Here is an 18,070-nt window from a genome sequence, read left to right as displayed (position 1 = left end):
GGGAAGAATGGCCTCCCCGATCTGAACCCGAGTGGTGTTCTGTTATTGGACTTCTGTGCTAGTTACAGTTTGTCCATAACGAACACCATGTTCGAGCACAAGGGTGTCCATAAGTGCACGAGGTCAATGATTGACTTTGTAGCTGTATCATCTGATACAACCACGGCCACGTGTCTCGGACACTCGGGTGAAGAGAGGAGCTGAGCTGTCAACCAATCACCACCTGGTGGTGAGCTGGATCCGCTGGCAGGGGAGGAAGCCGGTCTGACCTGGCAGGCCCAAACGTGTTGTGAGGGTCTGTTGGGAACGTCTGGTGGATCCCTCTGTCAGTGGGGTCTTCAACTCCCACCTCCGGATGAGTTTCTCCCAGATCCCGAGGGAGGTTGGAGACATGGAGTCCGAGTGGACCATGTTCTCCTCCTCCATTGTTGATGCGACCTTTCGCAGCTGTGGCTGTAAAGTCTCTGGAGCTTCTGACCTCAACTGGGGATGTTGTCGGGCGGTGGAAGGGGTACTTTGAGGGTCTCCTCAATCCCCCTTTCACGTCTTCCAATGTGGAAGCAGAGGCTGGGGACTCAGAGGCGGACTCGCCCATCACCCGGGCTGAAGTCACCGAGGTGGTTGGAAAGCTCCTCGGGGGCAAGGCTCTGGGGGTGGATGAGATTCTTCCTGCGTACCTTAAGTCTCTGGATGTTGTCGGACTGTCTTGGTTGACACTTCTCTGCAAAATTGCGTGGCAGTTGGGGACAGTGCCTCTGGATTGGCGGACCGGGGTGGTGGTCCCTCTCTTTAAGAAGGGGGATCGGAGGGTGTGCTCCAACTACAGAGGGATCACACTACTCAGCCTCCCCGGTAAGATCTACTCCAGGGTGCTGGAGAGGAGGATTCGGCCGATAGTCGAACCTCGGATTCAGGAGGAACAATGTGGCTTTTGTCCCGGTTGCGGCACACTGGACCAGCTCTATACCCGTCATCGGGTGCTCGAGGGTTCGTGGGAGTTCGCCCAACCAGTCCACATGTGCTTTGTGGATCTGGAGAAGGCTTTCGACCGTGTTCCTCGTGGTGCCCTGTGGGGGGTGCTACGGGAGTATGGGGTCCGGGGCCCTCTGCTAAAGGCTGTTCCCTGTATGATTGCAGCAGGAGCGTTGCCGGCAATAAGTCAGACCTGTTTCCAGTGTATGTTGGTCTCCACCAGGGCTGTGCAAAGTCATCAGTGATGCGGTTGCTGTATCGGACTGTTGTGGTGAAGAGAGAGCTAAGTCGGGGGGCAAAGCTCTCAATTTACCGATCTATCTACGTTCCTACCCTCACCTATGATCATGAGATTTGGGTAATGACCGAAAGGACAAGATCGCGGATACAGGCGGCCGAAATTAGTTTCCTTTGCAGGGTGGCTGGGCGCACCCTTCGAGATAGGGTGAGAAGCTCAGTCACCCGGGAGGAGCTCAGAGTAGAGTCGCTGCTCTTTCACGTCGAAAGGAGCCAGCTGAGATGGCTCGGGCATCTGTTTCGGATGCCTCCTGGTCGCCTCCCTCGGGAGGTGTTTCAGGCATGTTCTATTGGGAAGAGGCCTCGTGGAAGGCCCAGGACATGCTAGAGGGACTATGTCTCTGAGCTGGCCTGGTGTTGCTTTGGGGTTCTCCCAGAACGGCTAGAGGAGGTGTGCGTAGATCAGGAGGTCTGGGCATCTCTGCTGAGACTGCTGCCTCCGCGACCCAGATAAAGTGGAAGAAAATGGATGGATGGATGGGTGGATAATTATTTATTAGTAATTAATGAATAATACATTATTAATGTGTGCATATGACAGTGTACTGTATACATATTGTAAATCAATGCAGTTATTGACGACAAATTAACTAAAATCCCAGTCATGTCACTTGGAATCAATGGATTTGAATTGCTCGCTAATAACTTCCGGGAACTATTTTAGTGTAGTTAGAACTTCCGTTATTGCAATTCTCTCTCTAAACGGCTGTGACTAAAACTAAAGGAAACAGTCCTGATGACTAAATTTTGACTATAACTAAGTTGTGTTTTTGTTCAAAGACAATTACTAAAATGCAATGAAAATTTGCTGTCAAAATATATTATGTTTTACAGATCCCCCAAGCTAAGGCTGGAGGACCCCAACTTGAGAACCATTAGTTTAACGTAATCCTGATGTAGAAAGAAGACAGGGGCGTGGCCTGCAGATGTGGCCCCGCCCCTCTGTTGCTGCTGCTGCTGCTAAACGCGGAACTAATGTCCGCGCTGAGTCTCTGCAGTTTGAACACGGAGCGACGACGTAAGCAGATAATTTGTTTTATTTAGCCAAGGCAAGGGTCGTTCAGTTCCTCACGTAAGTACTATATTTACCATATGGCTGTAAAAGTGCTCAGACGTGTTGCTAGCATCTTACGAGTCTATATTTTTTCCACGCAGCCTGTCATTACAATTAGCCAACGAGCTAGCAGTAGCTTTAATGAGCTACAAGCGATGTATTAGTGCGACAAGTCATCAGGTTCAGGAAAAAAGTGACACACATCAGCATTGGAAATGTGCACTAGTAGCAGCATGACGGCTTTCCTTTGTGTTAGATTTGCCGTGGACAGGCTGTGGTTAGCATGGTACGTAGACTGGCAATTTCCATAACATAAACATAGTAGCTAACCCACAGCATCATGATAATACTACGACCCTGAGAGAAAACACAGTTGAGAGTCATAATTGTGTTTTAAAAATACAACAAATTATGTCTTCAAATACTGGAATTTGAGTGTAGGGTTTCATAGAGTTCAGTTACAGTCAGTGTCTCAAGTAAGTAACTATAAGTAATAATGTAATCTGCTTTGCTCAAAATATTGATCCCCAAAATATGATGATTGTGTTCGTATTTAATAATTTTAATGTCCTAAACTGTTATTACATGTACTAAAATCTAAAATCTTTTTACCAAGATATTTTTGTAATATGTTGAGGTTCCATTTATTCAGACAACTTTTTTCAAAGATCAATGTAAATTTCCTGAAAAAAATACTTTGATCTTTGATCAAAAAAGTTGTCTGAATAAATTAAACCTCAACATATTATTTTTTTTAAAAGAAGACAAAATGAACATGCTGGATTTAGGATATTTCTGTGTTTGGATTAACACAATCTCCAAGACGTTGTGCGACACATCCTGTGTTATTTCCCAACATTACAACTAATGTCAAAATGAACTCTGAAACATCTTGTTTTTAAATTTCCAGACTACTGTTCCAAATTATTTTTAAAGTTTAATTTACCTGGATTTAAATAAGTGAACCTTGACAAGCTGACATGTTCTTTGTCATGTCCTGTTACAAGATTCAAGATAAGCTTGAAACCGGTGTGTGTTTATCCATGGCCCAGGTCACTTTTGATAAGAACAACATACTGTTTAATATTTTTGTATGCATCACACACAGTCACTACTTGTTGTCAGTGAGGATTGTTTATCCTCTGACTCAGTTCACCATCCTTCATGTGTTATTGTTGCCACTTTGGGTAGGGCTGCTGAATTATGGCAAAAATCATAATCACGATTATTTTTTTTTATTGATATTGTAATCACAATTATTCATTGATTTCAGAACAAGCATTTATTGAACTTTTAACACGATAAGTTTGAACTGAAAAACAAGAAAAATGCAAATAAATAAGATAAAAATATATTAATAAAATAAATAATATATAAAAATAAACACTATCCCAAACTAAAAGTACCACACTGAAACAGAATTACTTTACCATGAAAAAACAACTCCAACTATGGTGTAATGCACTTGAAACATCAACCTTACCTAGTACTGCAAAAACACTGTAGTAATAATCAGTATATCAATGATATAACAGTTAACATGTTCAAACTATATTTTGAGGTCAAGGTACACCCTTTTGGACAAAATGAGTATGAACAAGAATAAACTGACTGACATGCACTGACAAGAAAAATCAACTGCCATAACTTAAACTTTTTACTTTTTTAAAAAAAAAAAAAAACGAAACAAAAGTAGTTGACATCCAGTCCCATACTCCCTCATCCAGGTTTAGGGTTTGTAGTTAATAGTTTTTATTTTAGTTGATTGCAGAAATGTATTAAAAATATAAAGATTTATTTTAAAAACAATGTTGTAACAATGCCTAAAAGATGCAATATGGAACTTTGGGGGTGCCGGAGAAGTGAACCTTTTATAAAGTATATTCTCATAACTTAATAAACAAACTTAACTCAGATGAAAATTGGATCCTTGGAACACTGAAGTTAGAAAGAATGAAAGTAATCAGTACTAAGAATTACATGTACTGTAGAGAAAAAAATGTTTCACTAACATGCATACCTAATGTAAACAAATCCCACTCCCCACAAACTGTATAATGAACATTTTAAAGGTGAACAAATGATTGAATACCAGCCACTCACGACCTGACATCTGTTTAGTAATAAAACTCCCCAATTTCTTCTTCTTTTCAGATTCTCTTTTATCTTCATTTTCCCGTGTCAGCAGCAGCCGTCCTTTTTTGCAGTTCAAATTTTTCAAGACGCGATAAATATCTCCACATGTTTGTTTTTTCCTAACAAATTTTACAACTTAATTCAGAGTCAGACTCCTCAAACTGAAGTGTTTCCACACCACAGAATTCACTTTACCTTTCTTCCCGACCAAAGGATGGCTTTTTCCCATCTTCTACTGTCTTCTACAAGTTTTTTTCAAACATCCACTGGCAATATGCACCGGAGGCGTGGGCAGGGCGGAGTGGAATGGAGTGCACAGGTGGAGATGGAAGGGTTCGCTGCACTTACCACACAAGACACACCGTGCGGCAGAATGATCGTTTTATATCAATTATCTTGTTTTCATGATCGAGGGAAGCCGAAATCGAAATTCAGTTAATCGCCCAGCCTTAACTTTGGGGCATTTTTATATCTAACAAATATTTGATATTTTTGAATGAATAAGATGATGTTAGAATGCAGTTGTGTCTGTTGTTGAACTTGTTTAGGTAGTTCACCAAGTTCCAAAGTGCTGTTTTGACACTGAACCCCAAACTACCCATTGGGTGGAATGTGGGCACCTTTGCTTGTTAACAAATCCGAGTTTTTGAGCTAATTGCTTAGAGACTAATAAGATGGTAGTAAATTCTGAATAAAGTAAAGTTGATTTAGTGTCAAAGTGATCACGTTTCAGAGCATAGTAAGGATTTCTAAAGTATTGCTGTTGTGAGAATTTACTAATCCACACATGTAAACATCTATGAGCCCTGACAAAAGGAGCATTTTTTCTGTTTGTGTTTCCCTTATTTGCAGCAAAAAACATCCCTGAACATCAAAGAAGCTGCCAAGCAGCGTATTTTGAGATGAAACCATATTTTTTTTGCCACAGGCTGTTGGAGGTGACACTGTATTTTTGTATTGTTGCTGCTGAAAGACTGTGTTGATGACATCTTGCTCATGCCTACATGCAGTTTATATCACTTGTGAAATGTTTGTTTTGAAGGAGTGTGTTTATTTTATATTAAGTGCAAACTGCTGTTGTTGTTTTTCTAATTTATTTATGTCCTATATTTTTGCACTATTATCCATTGTTAGTATTTATTTTTGTTCTTTCTCTTACTCTCTGCTCTTATATTGTGTTGCTCCAAATGTGATTTTCGCTTCTGGGGATCAATGAAGCTGTATTCTTTTCTAAACATTTCCATTCAACTTGGAAGGTAGAAGCATTTGTCTCGTGGTGTATTCTGGTAAATTGTTAATTGCTGTTGAATAACTCGTATTAATAAACAGGTTGAGTGCTGAAACTTGGGACCAGTCCAATGATTTTATTATTTGTTTTTCTGTTATGTCTTTGGATGTGGAGAATTAGTCTGCTGTTATGACATGCAAACAAGGTATACATGGACACCATCGGTCAGGGTTGTAATCGAACCTTAAAAATTAGACCGACATGTCCCGAGGCTGAGAGAATCAGGCCTGAACCTGTCCAAACCTGAATGGTGTGTGATTTATTTTAAGCCCAAACCTGTACAACCCAACCCTAGTCAAATCTGTGCACACACACAGCTCAAGAACAAGTTGACACACTTTTCAACATAATTTATCCATGTGTCAGTCTTCATCTCCTCAGCATCCATTTGTGCAACCTTCCCACGCTCTTCAAAGCGCATCACCTGACCCGCTCATTTACCGCTCGGCACCTGAACTCAGACTGAACCTAACTCAACCTGGCCCATCAGATTCGGGCAGAGTTCTTCAGCTCTACTACCAGACCTACAATCAACCTTTGGTTGATTTAGATTATTATCCCCCACCACAAAGTGTGTGGCTTCAGGGTATCAATACCTTGATGGAGTTTGAAAATGAGAAGTGTGCAATTATATTTTCCGGAGTTATTGCCCTTGTTCTGTTTTTTACTGTGTTTGAGGTATTTTCAAAGGGGACAGCTTTTCCTAGAAACCGCTTAAGATAGTTAGTAATTTTATATTCTGATGTGATAGTATTTTCTAATGTAAACATCTAAGTTCTTAGGACATTTAGGAAAAGGTTGTGAGTTATGATGACAACCAGTCCAGCGGGAAACGTTGATGACTGTCTTCTTGTTATTGAGCCCTTACTATAGAGGTCTTAGATATCAAGGATAATGGTAATTGTTCTAAGGCTGTTGGTTGGCTGTTAAGTTGGACAGTTTGGCCAATAGCGTGTGTGGCTGGATTTATATTAAAAGTTGTGATGAATTAAGAAATGTATGATGCTCTTTTAACATGTTTTGCCTTTCATAACAAACTAAAACATTTGGTTGGCTCAGTGGATCATGAATTGCATTGATTTAGAAAGGCTTTTTCTCCTATATGTAATTTGAAAATGAGTTGTGGTGTATAATAGTATAATATAGTGGTTATGCATCTTAATGAGTGATAGCAGCCTCTTTGTCACAGACTAATCCCATTGTCATCATTCCTTGGAGCTTTTGTTTCGACGCTTGTGTTTACTACCTTGTAACACGTCTATACAGTGATTTCAATCCGTCCCAAGCCTAAAAAATTCTTGAGTTATGATTTTCAAATGTTTTGACCGACTCTTGACATTTCATCAATCTTTTTTGTCTCACTCTACTGTTCCTCTTGCTTTTCCAAAGGATGTTCCACTTGCGGACCTTGTCCGCGGTTTCGGTGGGGCTGGTGCAGTTGTCCCGGCGATACCACAGTGGGTATGTGCGAGGGTCGACCCGGAGAAGATTGATGCTGGCAGCCTTGGCTGGGGTGACGGGTGTGTCTGCTAGTGCTGGACTCCTCTGGAGAAGGTAGGACTCATTCCATTAGTTAATGGGTCAATGACGTTTAAGTTCATCTCACGATATTTCATAAAATGGGCATCATCGGGCAAGAGTATAATGATTAAAAAAAAATAGAAATACTTTGAAATGTTATACAGGACTATAATTTAACTAAAATAGGGCAGAAAAGAGAATTTAATAGATTTAGAGTCACTTTTAAGCTTTTTTCAAAATAGCAGTCATGGCCAGACAGTTGCACCACATAATTTTTTAACTTTGAATAACAAATTGAGAGCATATATACTAAGTTACTACATACTTAGTATCTTTTTATGCATTTAAACCTTTAACTGAAATAAATGCAGTTGGACAGAATATTTAGGTGTCACGTCATTAACCCATTTTCAATGTCAAACCATGAAAACAATCTCTTTGGGTTTAATGCTAATATTTACATTTAGAAATACTACAATGGTTTCTACAGGCATTATTCAATGCCAGCTGGTTTGCTATTTGATTAACAGTTTTGATTAACTTATCACATTGTACCTTTAAATTACCTTGAAAGTACTGTTTTAGCTGCATTCATATTGATTGTTTGCGTGATCACAGTATTTGATGATAGTAACACACCATTTTTAATATTTTTAATCATTCTTATGTTTTTTCAACTTCAGTGTGATGTGATTAGCGTTCCCATTACTTAAAAGAGGCAATCAGGTTATGTTCCATCTCTTACTGTTTTTATGCATATCATTTATTCGGTGGGTAGTTGAGACGCAGTGGTAGCAAGGATGTGTGCGTGCGTGTGTGTGTGTGTGAGAGAAATTTTCACCGGGACGGTGTGACTGTGCTGCAGGAGGCAGAGTGATGGATTGCGCCTTAGGATATTTTAGACTGATGGGACGAGACTTTTCCTGGCCTTCACCCCAAGCTTTACTCTCCTGGTGTCTCATTAAACTGAATTATTCAGCCTGTCCTTGACAGACCCTGCTATTTATTAATATTATTCCAATTTTCAGTTTAGTCAGAAAAATGTTCAGCTGGGAATACGCTCTAACAATAAACCTCTCTGCTTTGTGTAGTGGAGCAACACAGTGCAACCCATTTCCCTTTTTTAACTAGTAATTCTAAAAAGCAGCTAAATTGCACCTAGTGTCTGCCTGCAAACCATTTTGCGACATATTGTTCAACTTGATGTACTGGAAGTGATGCAGTAAATTATTTTGAAAAAACATCACCATCTGTCAACTAACAGAAGTGTTTCTTTGGTGTTGATCTGTTTCTAATCGGCTTCCTTTGTGGAAAATTAGAGCATATGCAGATGCGGGGCCTTCTGTTCAACACTCTAAGCCCCCAGGTGAAGGTGAAGAGGATTTTGTGCCAGACACAGACTCGGAGTCGGAGTCAGAGAAATCAGTGGAGCCCACCAGTGGAGGTGAAGAAAGAAAAGACGATGATGGAAAGAAGAAAAAGCCACGTTCTGGCTTTCGTGACCGCAAGGTAATCAATAAGTAGTAAACATTGAGCTGCTCTGTCATTTCGCTCTTAAATTCTGCTCCAGGATATTGTTTTGATTGCACTTTCCAAATCAATATCCAATATGCAAATTAAATCACTTTAATGGGTGTACACATTAAAAGGAAAGACAAACACTTTGACAAATGGATATAATTTAATTCATTGGTAATATAGCTTTAATGTTCCATTGTTAGTTTTGTGTTTTTTCTTCTTCTTTTTTCATTAATCAGAGCAATGCAGGCCTTTTGAAAGTAGCGTTTTTGCGATCTGCCCTTTAGTGTGTGATGTCACCGACTGGCGGACATTGTTCTGTGATGCAGAAGTTCACTCTTTTCTTCAGTGTCAGCTTTAATCTGTTAAAGGCATATTGGAAATTAGTGATGATTTTTTTGTTCTTTATGTATGTATGTATATATATATATATATATATATATATATATATATATATATATATATAGTCATTGTTTTTGCTATATTCTTATATCAGTCCCAATGTGTTGATGCCTTATGATCTTCTGTTGTTTTTTTTATTTATTTGTTTTTTTTGTCCGTTGTGTGAAGAAGTGTAAATGTTTTTACTGTTAGTAAGAAGAGTTGATTTTCCGATGCATCAAGGTTGTTCTTGACGCTACAACAACAACTACCATCCATCATTGATGTTATTATTTCCTTATACTTGCTCCATTCATTTGTAAAAAATCAATAAAAAAAATATTTGGATAAAAAAAGAAAATTAGTGATGAATTGTGCCCTTAGTAGTATGATGAGAGTTGGAGACATACTGCTTCTCAAGGGTACATTTTGAGTCTTCTTGGCCTTCTTTATTTTTATTTATTCTCTATATTTTTATGTTTAGTTTTTATATGAATGGTAACTGTAAGGCTGAATAATGAAAACGGAGAGAGGTGTTTCTCTCATTACGCGAGAAGTGCAGGGCTTTGAACGCCATTTCTCTTAAAGTCATTTACACGTCTCAGATGTCGCAGTCTTTGAAAGGATGAACTCGATTTTCACCGCCTCAGTTGTGCGCGTACTGGAAAGAGAAAACTAAACAAACAAAAAAACGTCTCAGTCAGTGTGTTTGATGCTGTGTGTAGGAGGCTGTAAATCTGAGCATAACTAGTGGTGATCACTCGTTAATTTTAGCAAATCCACATGAAGCTAAATAAATTGTGCTGCCTCTTGGTTCCTGGTGATCGTTGTATTTGACTGCTGCGCTGCACGTGTCCTCCTGTACCATTAATAGAGAATTGTGTCCTGCTGGCAGGTGATGGAGTATGAAAACAGGATAAGAGCCTATTCGACCCCAGACAAGATTTTCCGCTACTTTGCTACACTGAAAGTCATCAGCGAACATGGGGATGCAGAGGTTTACATGACGCCCCAGGATTTTATACGCTCTATCACACCTAATGAGAAGCAACCTGAGAGTGAGTTTTCCCTGTTGCTTTGACCATTTTTTAAAATATTATTTTCCCCTACATTACCATATTTATACTGTCTTTACTCAAGCTACACATTTGTTTCATTGTTCATTTCTGTACTATTGCATTTTCTCTATGTCAAATTGTTTGTGTAATTATATACAAATAAAATGACTAAAGTATGTTATTGAATTTTTTTTAAAAATCCCATTAAGTGTTTGTGTTCTCACCTTTAAAATATGTGATAACATTAAAGAAAATATTACCCTATTTGGTATCATGTCAGTAACAGTATTCAGTGCAATTCATAATTTATTACTGTTGCAAGTTATCCAATACTCAATAAGCAATAATCTTATTATTTATAGTCGATGCAAGTGACTTTAAAAAGATTTCAAACACAATGTCAAATAACAAATTAAAAACGTGAATTAAATCTTTTAAATTGAATAAAGCTGTTGTTGGACCATTTTCTAAATATATAAGGTGTCTAAGGTTTTATTGTGCTCAACTCCTTTCAGCAACACAAACACCCATATGTCCAAGTAGTGAGGTAGTTTATGGTCGTCACATCATGATCACCAGCCGTGAGCACTAGGGTTAGGTAGGCTGGGCGTTGCAAATTGAGACCACCAATGTCAACACCAATGACAATTCCATATGTGTTGGCTGGCAAGTGTTGATCTAACAAAATTAAGATTGTAAAACACTATTAAAGAAACTTAAACAATTATTTAATAGCAGCCTCCATACTTTTCCAACAAGATATATCTCATGACACGGCAGCACATCCGTTGTTTGTGTTGAAAACACAGACACACGGAGAAAATGACAACAACAACTCAGAACAGCTTCAGTGAGGCGCATCCACAAGGGCTGACCCTTCCTGAAGTACCATTCACTGTGAAAAGTAAGAACAATTGTCTGACCTTACCTTAGCTGTCGTTTTTCCTCAAAAAAAAGTTTCTGTCTCGTCTCTTGCGCTGTCATCCTTCCTGTAGTGTTATCCCGCCCACTCGCTAGAGAACGTAGCAGCAGCGGTCACATGGGATCAATTCACTAATGCACTCTGAACATACGTATAGCATTTAGCATAGCACAGTTACGTCCAAAGGCAGCATAGCAATCTTTTTACGTAAATGGTTTTCATATTGGGGAACTGACTGCTCATGCGCAAACTCATATAAGGCTAAGGGGCCAGATGCAGAGCATCAATGTGTCTTTGGAAGAGGGTGTGGCCTCCTCCTGCCTTACAGCGGAGTGAGACTGTGCAGCGTCTGTGCCGTACCAGGAAATAGCCATATTTAGTCATTTGGGCTATGAAAAGCACAAAATACTGACACTTTAATAGGTATTGTAGGCTATCAGAAATTGAAAAATAAATTATAATTATATTATAATTAAAATAAAAAATCAAATTATCAGTTCACCCTTGGGTAAGCACTGACTACCGTGACTACACGTCACTGATGATCACATACAGTATGATCAGTTTAGTCTATAGCAAATGCCTAAAACTGATTCAGATCTAGAAGCTGCTCCATGTGGACTCAGATCTAGGATCTCATCGTCATGATAAGATCGAGTTTAACCAATTAGGACCCTCATCAAATGGACCAATCATACATGAACTTGGCCATACCACGTGTTGATAAGAGCCCAGTCCTCTCTTCATTACGCACACGCTACAGTGCATATACGTGCCGGCCAGAGAGGAGATGATATTAAATAAAAGAAATATAGTCACGAAGAAAGCAAGAGGCGAGAAGTAGACGAAGGGGTATGAGATAAAAAAAGACAAGGTGAAAGAGAGTGGGTTGTGGGTGGCATCAGGTTCCGTCACAGATGAAACCATTGAAATCATGCAGAAGCCACAATGTGCCAGCTCTATATTATGCGTGTGTGAATAAAATATATAAAGATTTGACCTTTCCCACAGAAAACGTTCTGAAACAGAACCTCTTCCACTTTTCGTGGTATGTTCGTGCGCTACTGCATCTCACCAAACACACACACACACACTGCAGTTGTGGACGTGTAACAGTCTGAAATATGAAACAGGAGAGGGTGGGGGGTGACAGCACTAGTTAATCTCACTGAGTGTGGGGAATTGCATCACAGCAGTTGCTGTATCAATTAACAGATTCAAACCTGAGCAGATCTCAGGCATCACGCATGGAGCGAAGAGCAGGTGTTTGATCCTCAGCAATAGGAGGTTAACAAAGACAGGGAGCTTAACTGGGCACAGGCTTGATTCAGCACCATGCCAGTCGACATCTGTCATTACTATTCATGACCGAGGGTTGCGTGTGACATTTTATCAGAAGGGAGAAAAGTGGCACGAGTTATCTGTGTGAGAGGACTGTGTTGCTCAGAGCTTTGTTTTACTGTAAAGGAGTGAGGCTAGCAGTTAGCTAAGCAAGAGCTTCCACAAGGCTGTCACGCATACGCTTACTTTTCCACTTTATTTGTTAATCAAGTTTAAGTCTAACTTGGCCCCAAATGGCCCTCTATTTTTAGACGCAGGGTATTTCTTTCCCATGTCACGGGTTCCCAGTAATTTGTTCACCCCCACCCCCCGCCCCAACCCCTCCTCTAGTTAGGAATCACAGCAGTGTCTAGCTGAGCTCTGTTGGGTCGGAGATCATTTAGCAAAGCCGATGAAAGCTAAGCAAAATCTAGTTACACAGCGACTATTTCTGTCTATTGTTGAAACTCGGACACAAGTGAGCTTTGCCAAAACCTCTCAGATCCATTAAAAAAGGAGCAGGAGTCCTACAATGATGCTCTCGCCTGCTTTTACTGTGCTAAGATTCTATAGGCTCATAGAGGATTAAATTCCCTACAGTTGTTGTTGTGAATTCAGTTTTGAACGAGACAGAGGACAACCGTTTAAAAAAAAAAAAAGCAGTGACTGAAATTAATTTTTTTATGACACACCTGTGAGTTTCAGAGGTTGAGCAATGACACAAACCAAAACCAGCTGCTGTACTTCAAGCTAAATGTTGTATCCTGTAGGGATGTGAATCTTTGGGTGTCTCACGATTCGATTCGATTCCGATTCTTAGGGTCACGAGTCGATTAAAAATCGATTCTCGATTCAAACGATTCTCGATTAAAAATTGATACAATGCATGTGTGTCAAGGCAAATTATGGCATCAAAACAATATAGTTTGTATAAGATATTTTTCAATAAACTGATTCCAATTATGAAATCACACAAAGACAAACTTAAAACATAACATTTATTCATGCTAAACAAAAACTTTTTTACTGTACAATAAATAACTTCCATAAATAAAACTACCTAAATAAAAGCTTAGGCCAACTGCCCCTTTCTTCCAGAAGTAAGTCTCAACTCTTAGTGACTACTTAGTGAGTATACTAAATAAATGGCTGCTTTTTTCTCTCATAAAAAGTGCCCATTTCAAAATACACAACAATGTAACTGGTGTTTTCTATGATCATTGTACAGTCACAGTCAGTAAAGCACATTTAAGACCTATCTGATCTAAATTTAAGACGGTTTTATACTTTTCAAGGCCTAAAAAAATTTGTATTATTTTTTTAAATCGATTTTTTGAAGTTTATTAATCAATTCGGAATCGTGGATGATTAGAATCGCGATTCTTATGTGAATTGATTTTTTTTTTCACCACCCATAGTATCCTGTGCTACCCATCTTCACATAAAACATGCATTTTTTTGGTTTTGCCCTCAGATCTTGGCCTGGATCAGTTTGTTGTGAAGCGCTACGATGGAAAGGTAGGAGTCATCCGTCAGTGTTTTAACAATCAAATCTGAGACAATATTCACATCTTTTAATTGTAGTTAGCCTTTAGTAAACACAAAGAACACTTTTGAATCTGTTTATGATGCAGTTTATAAGAAGACTTTCAGGAAACAGTGCTTTATGGAACATTAAGAACACACTTGCTCACTTCTCTGAGGCTGCTTTCACACCATTAAAGTCCCAGACTGGAGCCTAATGGGCAGTGAACAGTTTTAATACCTATACAGTGTTTTTGTTTTTTACTTTACCTGCGCTTTCAGCTATCAGTCAGAGGTGTGAATTTGATTGGAAACGCTCTAAGATTGGGCAAAAACAATCAGAATTGTTATTTGCGTATTCACTTGGCCCAAACCAAGTGGATTTTCCAGGCAAATGATTCCTATATAAGGTAAAACATTCCAGGATTTTCCAGTGTGAAAGTACCCTCAAGGGAAAGTATTCTTCTGTCCATTTGTTTAAAAACTGCAGTCTCCATGGACTAGTTGTAGTAAAAAAAAAATGCATTATTTATTCACAAAGTAATCAGTTCATAGGTAAGAATCGTTAAAATGAATATCATTTGAAAGGCTATGGAGTAAAGACACCAAAATCACCAAAAATGTATGTTGTTATTCTTTTCCTTATAGATTTAACTCACTGATTATGCATTGCTAGTGATATTATTGTTGAAAAGTACTTTTTTCTTTCCAACTACATTATTATTTTTTAAATCTGAAACTTGTTTTTTTAAACTAACATTGTTTTCCACTGACACAATACTGTATGAGTTTTGTTTCACTCAAGCTTTTCTATCTGTTTTCTTGTATTGGAATAAATCACATTTTTAACTCTTTCATTTAAAGCTCCTACTTGGGAAAAAAAAAAAAACTAAACTAAAAAAATCTATTTGAACTGAGATGATAAAAAACAATATACTACACAATGTATTCACTTCAAACAATGAATTTATTATTGGTCTAATTTTAAGTTAGTGAACGCTGTTGCTCGACTTTCTATTACTTGACCATTAGTACACATTTCTTTTATAGACTGTCACATATGATTTATTAAAATTACATCCTGTGTGGATGGCACCTAGTACATCTTTACCTCTGTTTTTATTCAACTAAATTGGCGTGACAAAAAATAACTTTGATTAATGCTTAAGTCGTATGAGCACCTTTAAAAGTAATGCTATTTAAAAATCCTGTTATTGATTGTTTTAATTGAAACATCGTTTTTTTCAATCATTTGAAAACGAATGATAAACATTGTAGATGCTGTATAATGAACAGATGTTAAATCCATGTCCTTGTGATTTACTGTTTATGATTAATAGATATGTTGACCTACGGCTAATAAACACAGAGAAGTGTAAAAGACGTGTGGGCGGGCCTTTAATAAAGGCTCCTAGTGATCACACGATGATTAAAGAGGAACATCTCTGTGCTATCAAGGATTAAAATGTTGTAGTTGAAGCAGGGAAACTGGAATTGATGAGCATAACTCACTGTCGCCACTGCTTTCATTACCTCTTTACAAATTGACTTATTGCTTATTTTGACCTCACATAGAGCACACGGAGATACTCTAATGCCCTGGAACGAGTTATACTCGCCCTTTCGTTAATAGCCAATCATCAATGTGATTATTGCAGTTTCTGCTCTCATTACAAAGTTCACAAGCCCCCAGGTTGGTGCAGGGCTGCACTTCATCTCCATATTATTACAATCTGAGAGGCTGCACTTGGCTGTCAGTCTGCAATCATATTTACCAATGTATCTGTAGTTTTTCCCTTTTCAGTTTACTTCTTTGTTCCCTTATTATTTACAAAGAATTGGATAAATTCTAAATTGGATATCTGTTCACTTCATGTTTGGCCCTTGGATACAGATTCCGTTTTTAGCTTTTATTGCCCCCCAGCTGTTTTTATGCCATAGCCAAAATAACTGGAGGGCTCCAGCCTCCGGCTCATGCCCATATTTGCCCTGGGACACAGCCCCCCCCTCCTCATTGGTTTAACAGACATATCCAGCTAGATCACACGTGTCAAACTCAAGGCCCATAGGCCAAATCCAGCCCTTTAGAGCGTTGAATTCCCCCCGCGGCAGAAGCCATGAATCCTTGTGTAAAATTACAAACTAATCCAGTTTTAGATATCTCCAAATGAATACACAAATTCAATTTAACTCCACAATATTTTATGATATCACATGATGGAAGTCATTTTTAATCTCAAATTATTGAAAGAACTTTTCTCAGTTTTTCTAAAATCTTGCAATTTTCTTTGAATTATTTCACAAAATCTCCCAAAATTACATAAAAATCGGTCACAAAATCAAATAATGTGAATTGAAGATCCTGCAGGGACTGAAATCCGTCACTTACTGCTTTGATATCATCAGCGCCGTACATATTTTATCATTTAAACTAGAGCACAGTAATAATTAGATTATTCATTTTCCCACTTAAAGTCGGTGGCCCACTGAAGATAAACCACTCCATAGTTGTCCTCTGAACTAAAATTGAGATTGAAACCCCTGAGTTAGATGAACAAAAAAACATACAAACCAGAGTCCCTCTTTGGTTTAAAAGCCATGTGGTTGAATATAGGATGTATAGTGGGATAGGGACACTGTATCTTTAAGTGCCAGTATAAACTATGCAAACAAGTGGAGTGAAGTGCATTTTCAGATATTAAAGCCTGCTCTCTTATGTACTGTAACCACCTCACCTCGTTGTTTCTGAAGCTTTGCAGTCTTAAAGGTAATGGTGTAAAAATATAAATAAATAACAATGGAAACTGGACCTGCCTGGACTTTTTCCTTGAAGATGTTTACCCTCTCATCCAAAACTGAAGAACCCTCTATAGAGGTCTTTAAGGACAATCCAAGTAATTCCAGTTACCTTTGCATGTCACACTACATTTCTCTCTCTGCCTTCTCCTGTGCACACATCCTCTCATCTCTCTCTCTCTTTTGCTTTTTGATTATTTAATAGTATTGATGTTGGTTTAGCCTGTTTGTGTAGGTGTTGTCTTTGGGAATATTTACGTTTCAATGGTGCCTCTCTGTGTTTTCTTCTCTAAATGCAGTCATATAAGGATGTGCTTTTAGCAGTCGCTATCCCATGTTGATGTGATCAGAACAATGTCTTTGTTTACTGTTGATGTTGATGATTTTTTTGTCATGCTCTTATCAGCCATTGTTTCTCATACACACACAGCAAGTAATCCCCACATTTTGTCTCTCTTTTCTTCCTCATGAATGAACATTATTCTCAACTCCCCGTCTCCCCCATGTCCCCACTTTTTCTCTGCCTTCTCCCCAAAATCATTTTTCTGCTGATTCCCATTTCTCCACCCACTACCTCCCATGTCCCTCCCCCTCCTCTTCCTCTGTCTCCTCCTACGTCCCTGGTTCTGCCCCTCCCTCTCTGCAGGACTTCTGGCAGGTATGGGGTGTGTGCCGAGCAGCATGTGTGCACCTGAATGAAAAAGAAAAAAAACTGCACTTTGTTGCTATGATCTCCTTCCTTTCTTCCTCTTCAATTATCTTTCTCTTTTTCACTATTGATTACTTACTCTCTCACCCCTCTGTAGTGGTATGGAGGGCATATCTGTTTACTGTTGTTAGTTCAGGGGAACGGCTGAAAAATAGCTGCTTCTTTTCTTTTCTTTTTTTCTTTTTTTTTTACATCATCTCAGCTGGTGCAAGTGTGAATCCAAACAGTTTAATCATTCAAATGAATTATCTTATAATACATTTTGTCCCTTTCTTGCTTTTCTCTTTGCATTGCATCTCAGCCTCAAATAAAGTAGTTTGCGAATTTTATTTCCAGCTATAAAAGCAACATGAAGGTTTTAGTACTAAAGACAATAACTGAGACAGTGTAGTCTGCAATGAAGTAATGAAGACTAATAAACTTGGGCTTTTGTATCAGGTTCTATATATTTAAAAAAAAATGGGCAGTGCTCCCTTTTATGCAGGGTTTACCACCTTACCAAATGCTCAAAAGCTAACCGGGAAGAGTTTCATCTTCCTCTAACTCCAATTTTATCATACTATATATCATTTTA

General features: G+C 38.7%; 1 protein-coding gene across 5 annotated transcripts in view; it reads left to right on the top strand.

Annotated features, from left to right (window-relative positions):
- The first annotated feature begins 2,207 nt into the window (after positions 1-2,207).
- The window catches only part of micu1 (mitochondrial calcium uptake 1), a 31,831-nt gene continuing 15,968 nt past the window's right edge, over positions 2,208-18,070 (top strand). For 3 of the 5 annotated variants that reach the window (XM_028468109.1, XM_028468108.1, XM_028468107.1), the window contains exons 1-6: positions 2,208-2,341; positions 7,137-7,301; positions 8,588-8,777; positions 10,063-10,225; positions 13,942-13,985; positions 17,434-17,445. In XM_028468109.1, the coding sequence (XP_028323910.1) occupies positions 7,138-7,301; positions 8,588-8,777; positions 10,063-10,225; positions 13,942-13,985; positions 17,434-17,445 (573 nt within the window). In that variant the 5' untranslated portion in view covers positions 2,208-2,341; position 7,137. The remainder of the gene's footprint in view (positions 2,342-7,136; positions 7,302-8,587; positions 8,778-10,062; positions 10,226-13,941; positions 13,986-17,433; positions 17,446-18,070) is intronic. The other 2 variants (XM_028468113.1, XM_028468112.1) reach the window with 1 other exon arrangement.

Source organism: Gouania willdenowi, chromosome 15 (assembly GCF_900634775.1).
Source record: "Gouania willdenowi chromosome 15, fGouWil2.1, whole genome shotgun sequence".
NCBI classification, from domain to species: Eukaryota; Metazoa; Chordata; class Actinopteri; order Blenniiformes; family Gobiesocidae; genus Gouania; species Gouania willdenowi.
This window is presented reverse-complemented; position numbering and strand designations above follow the sequence as displayed.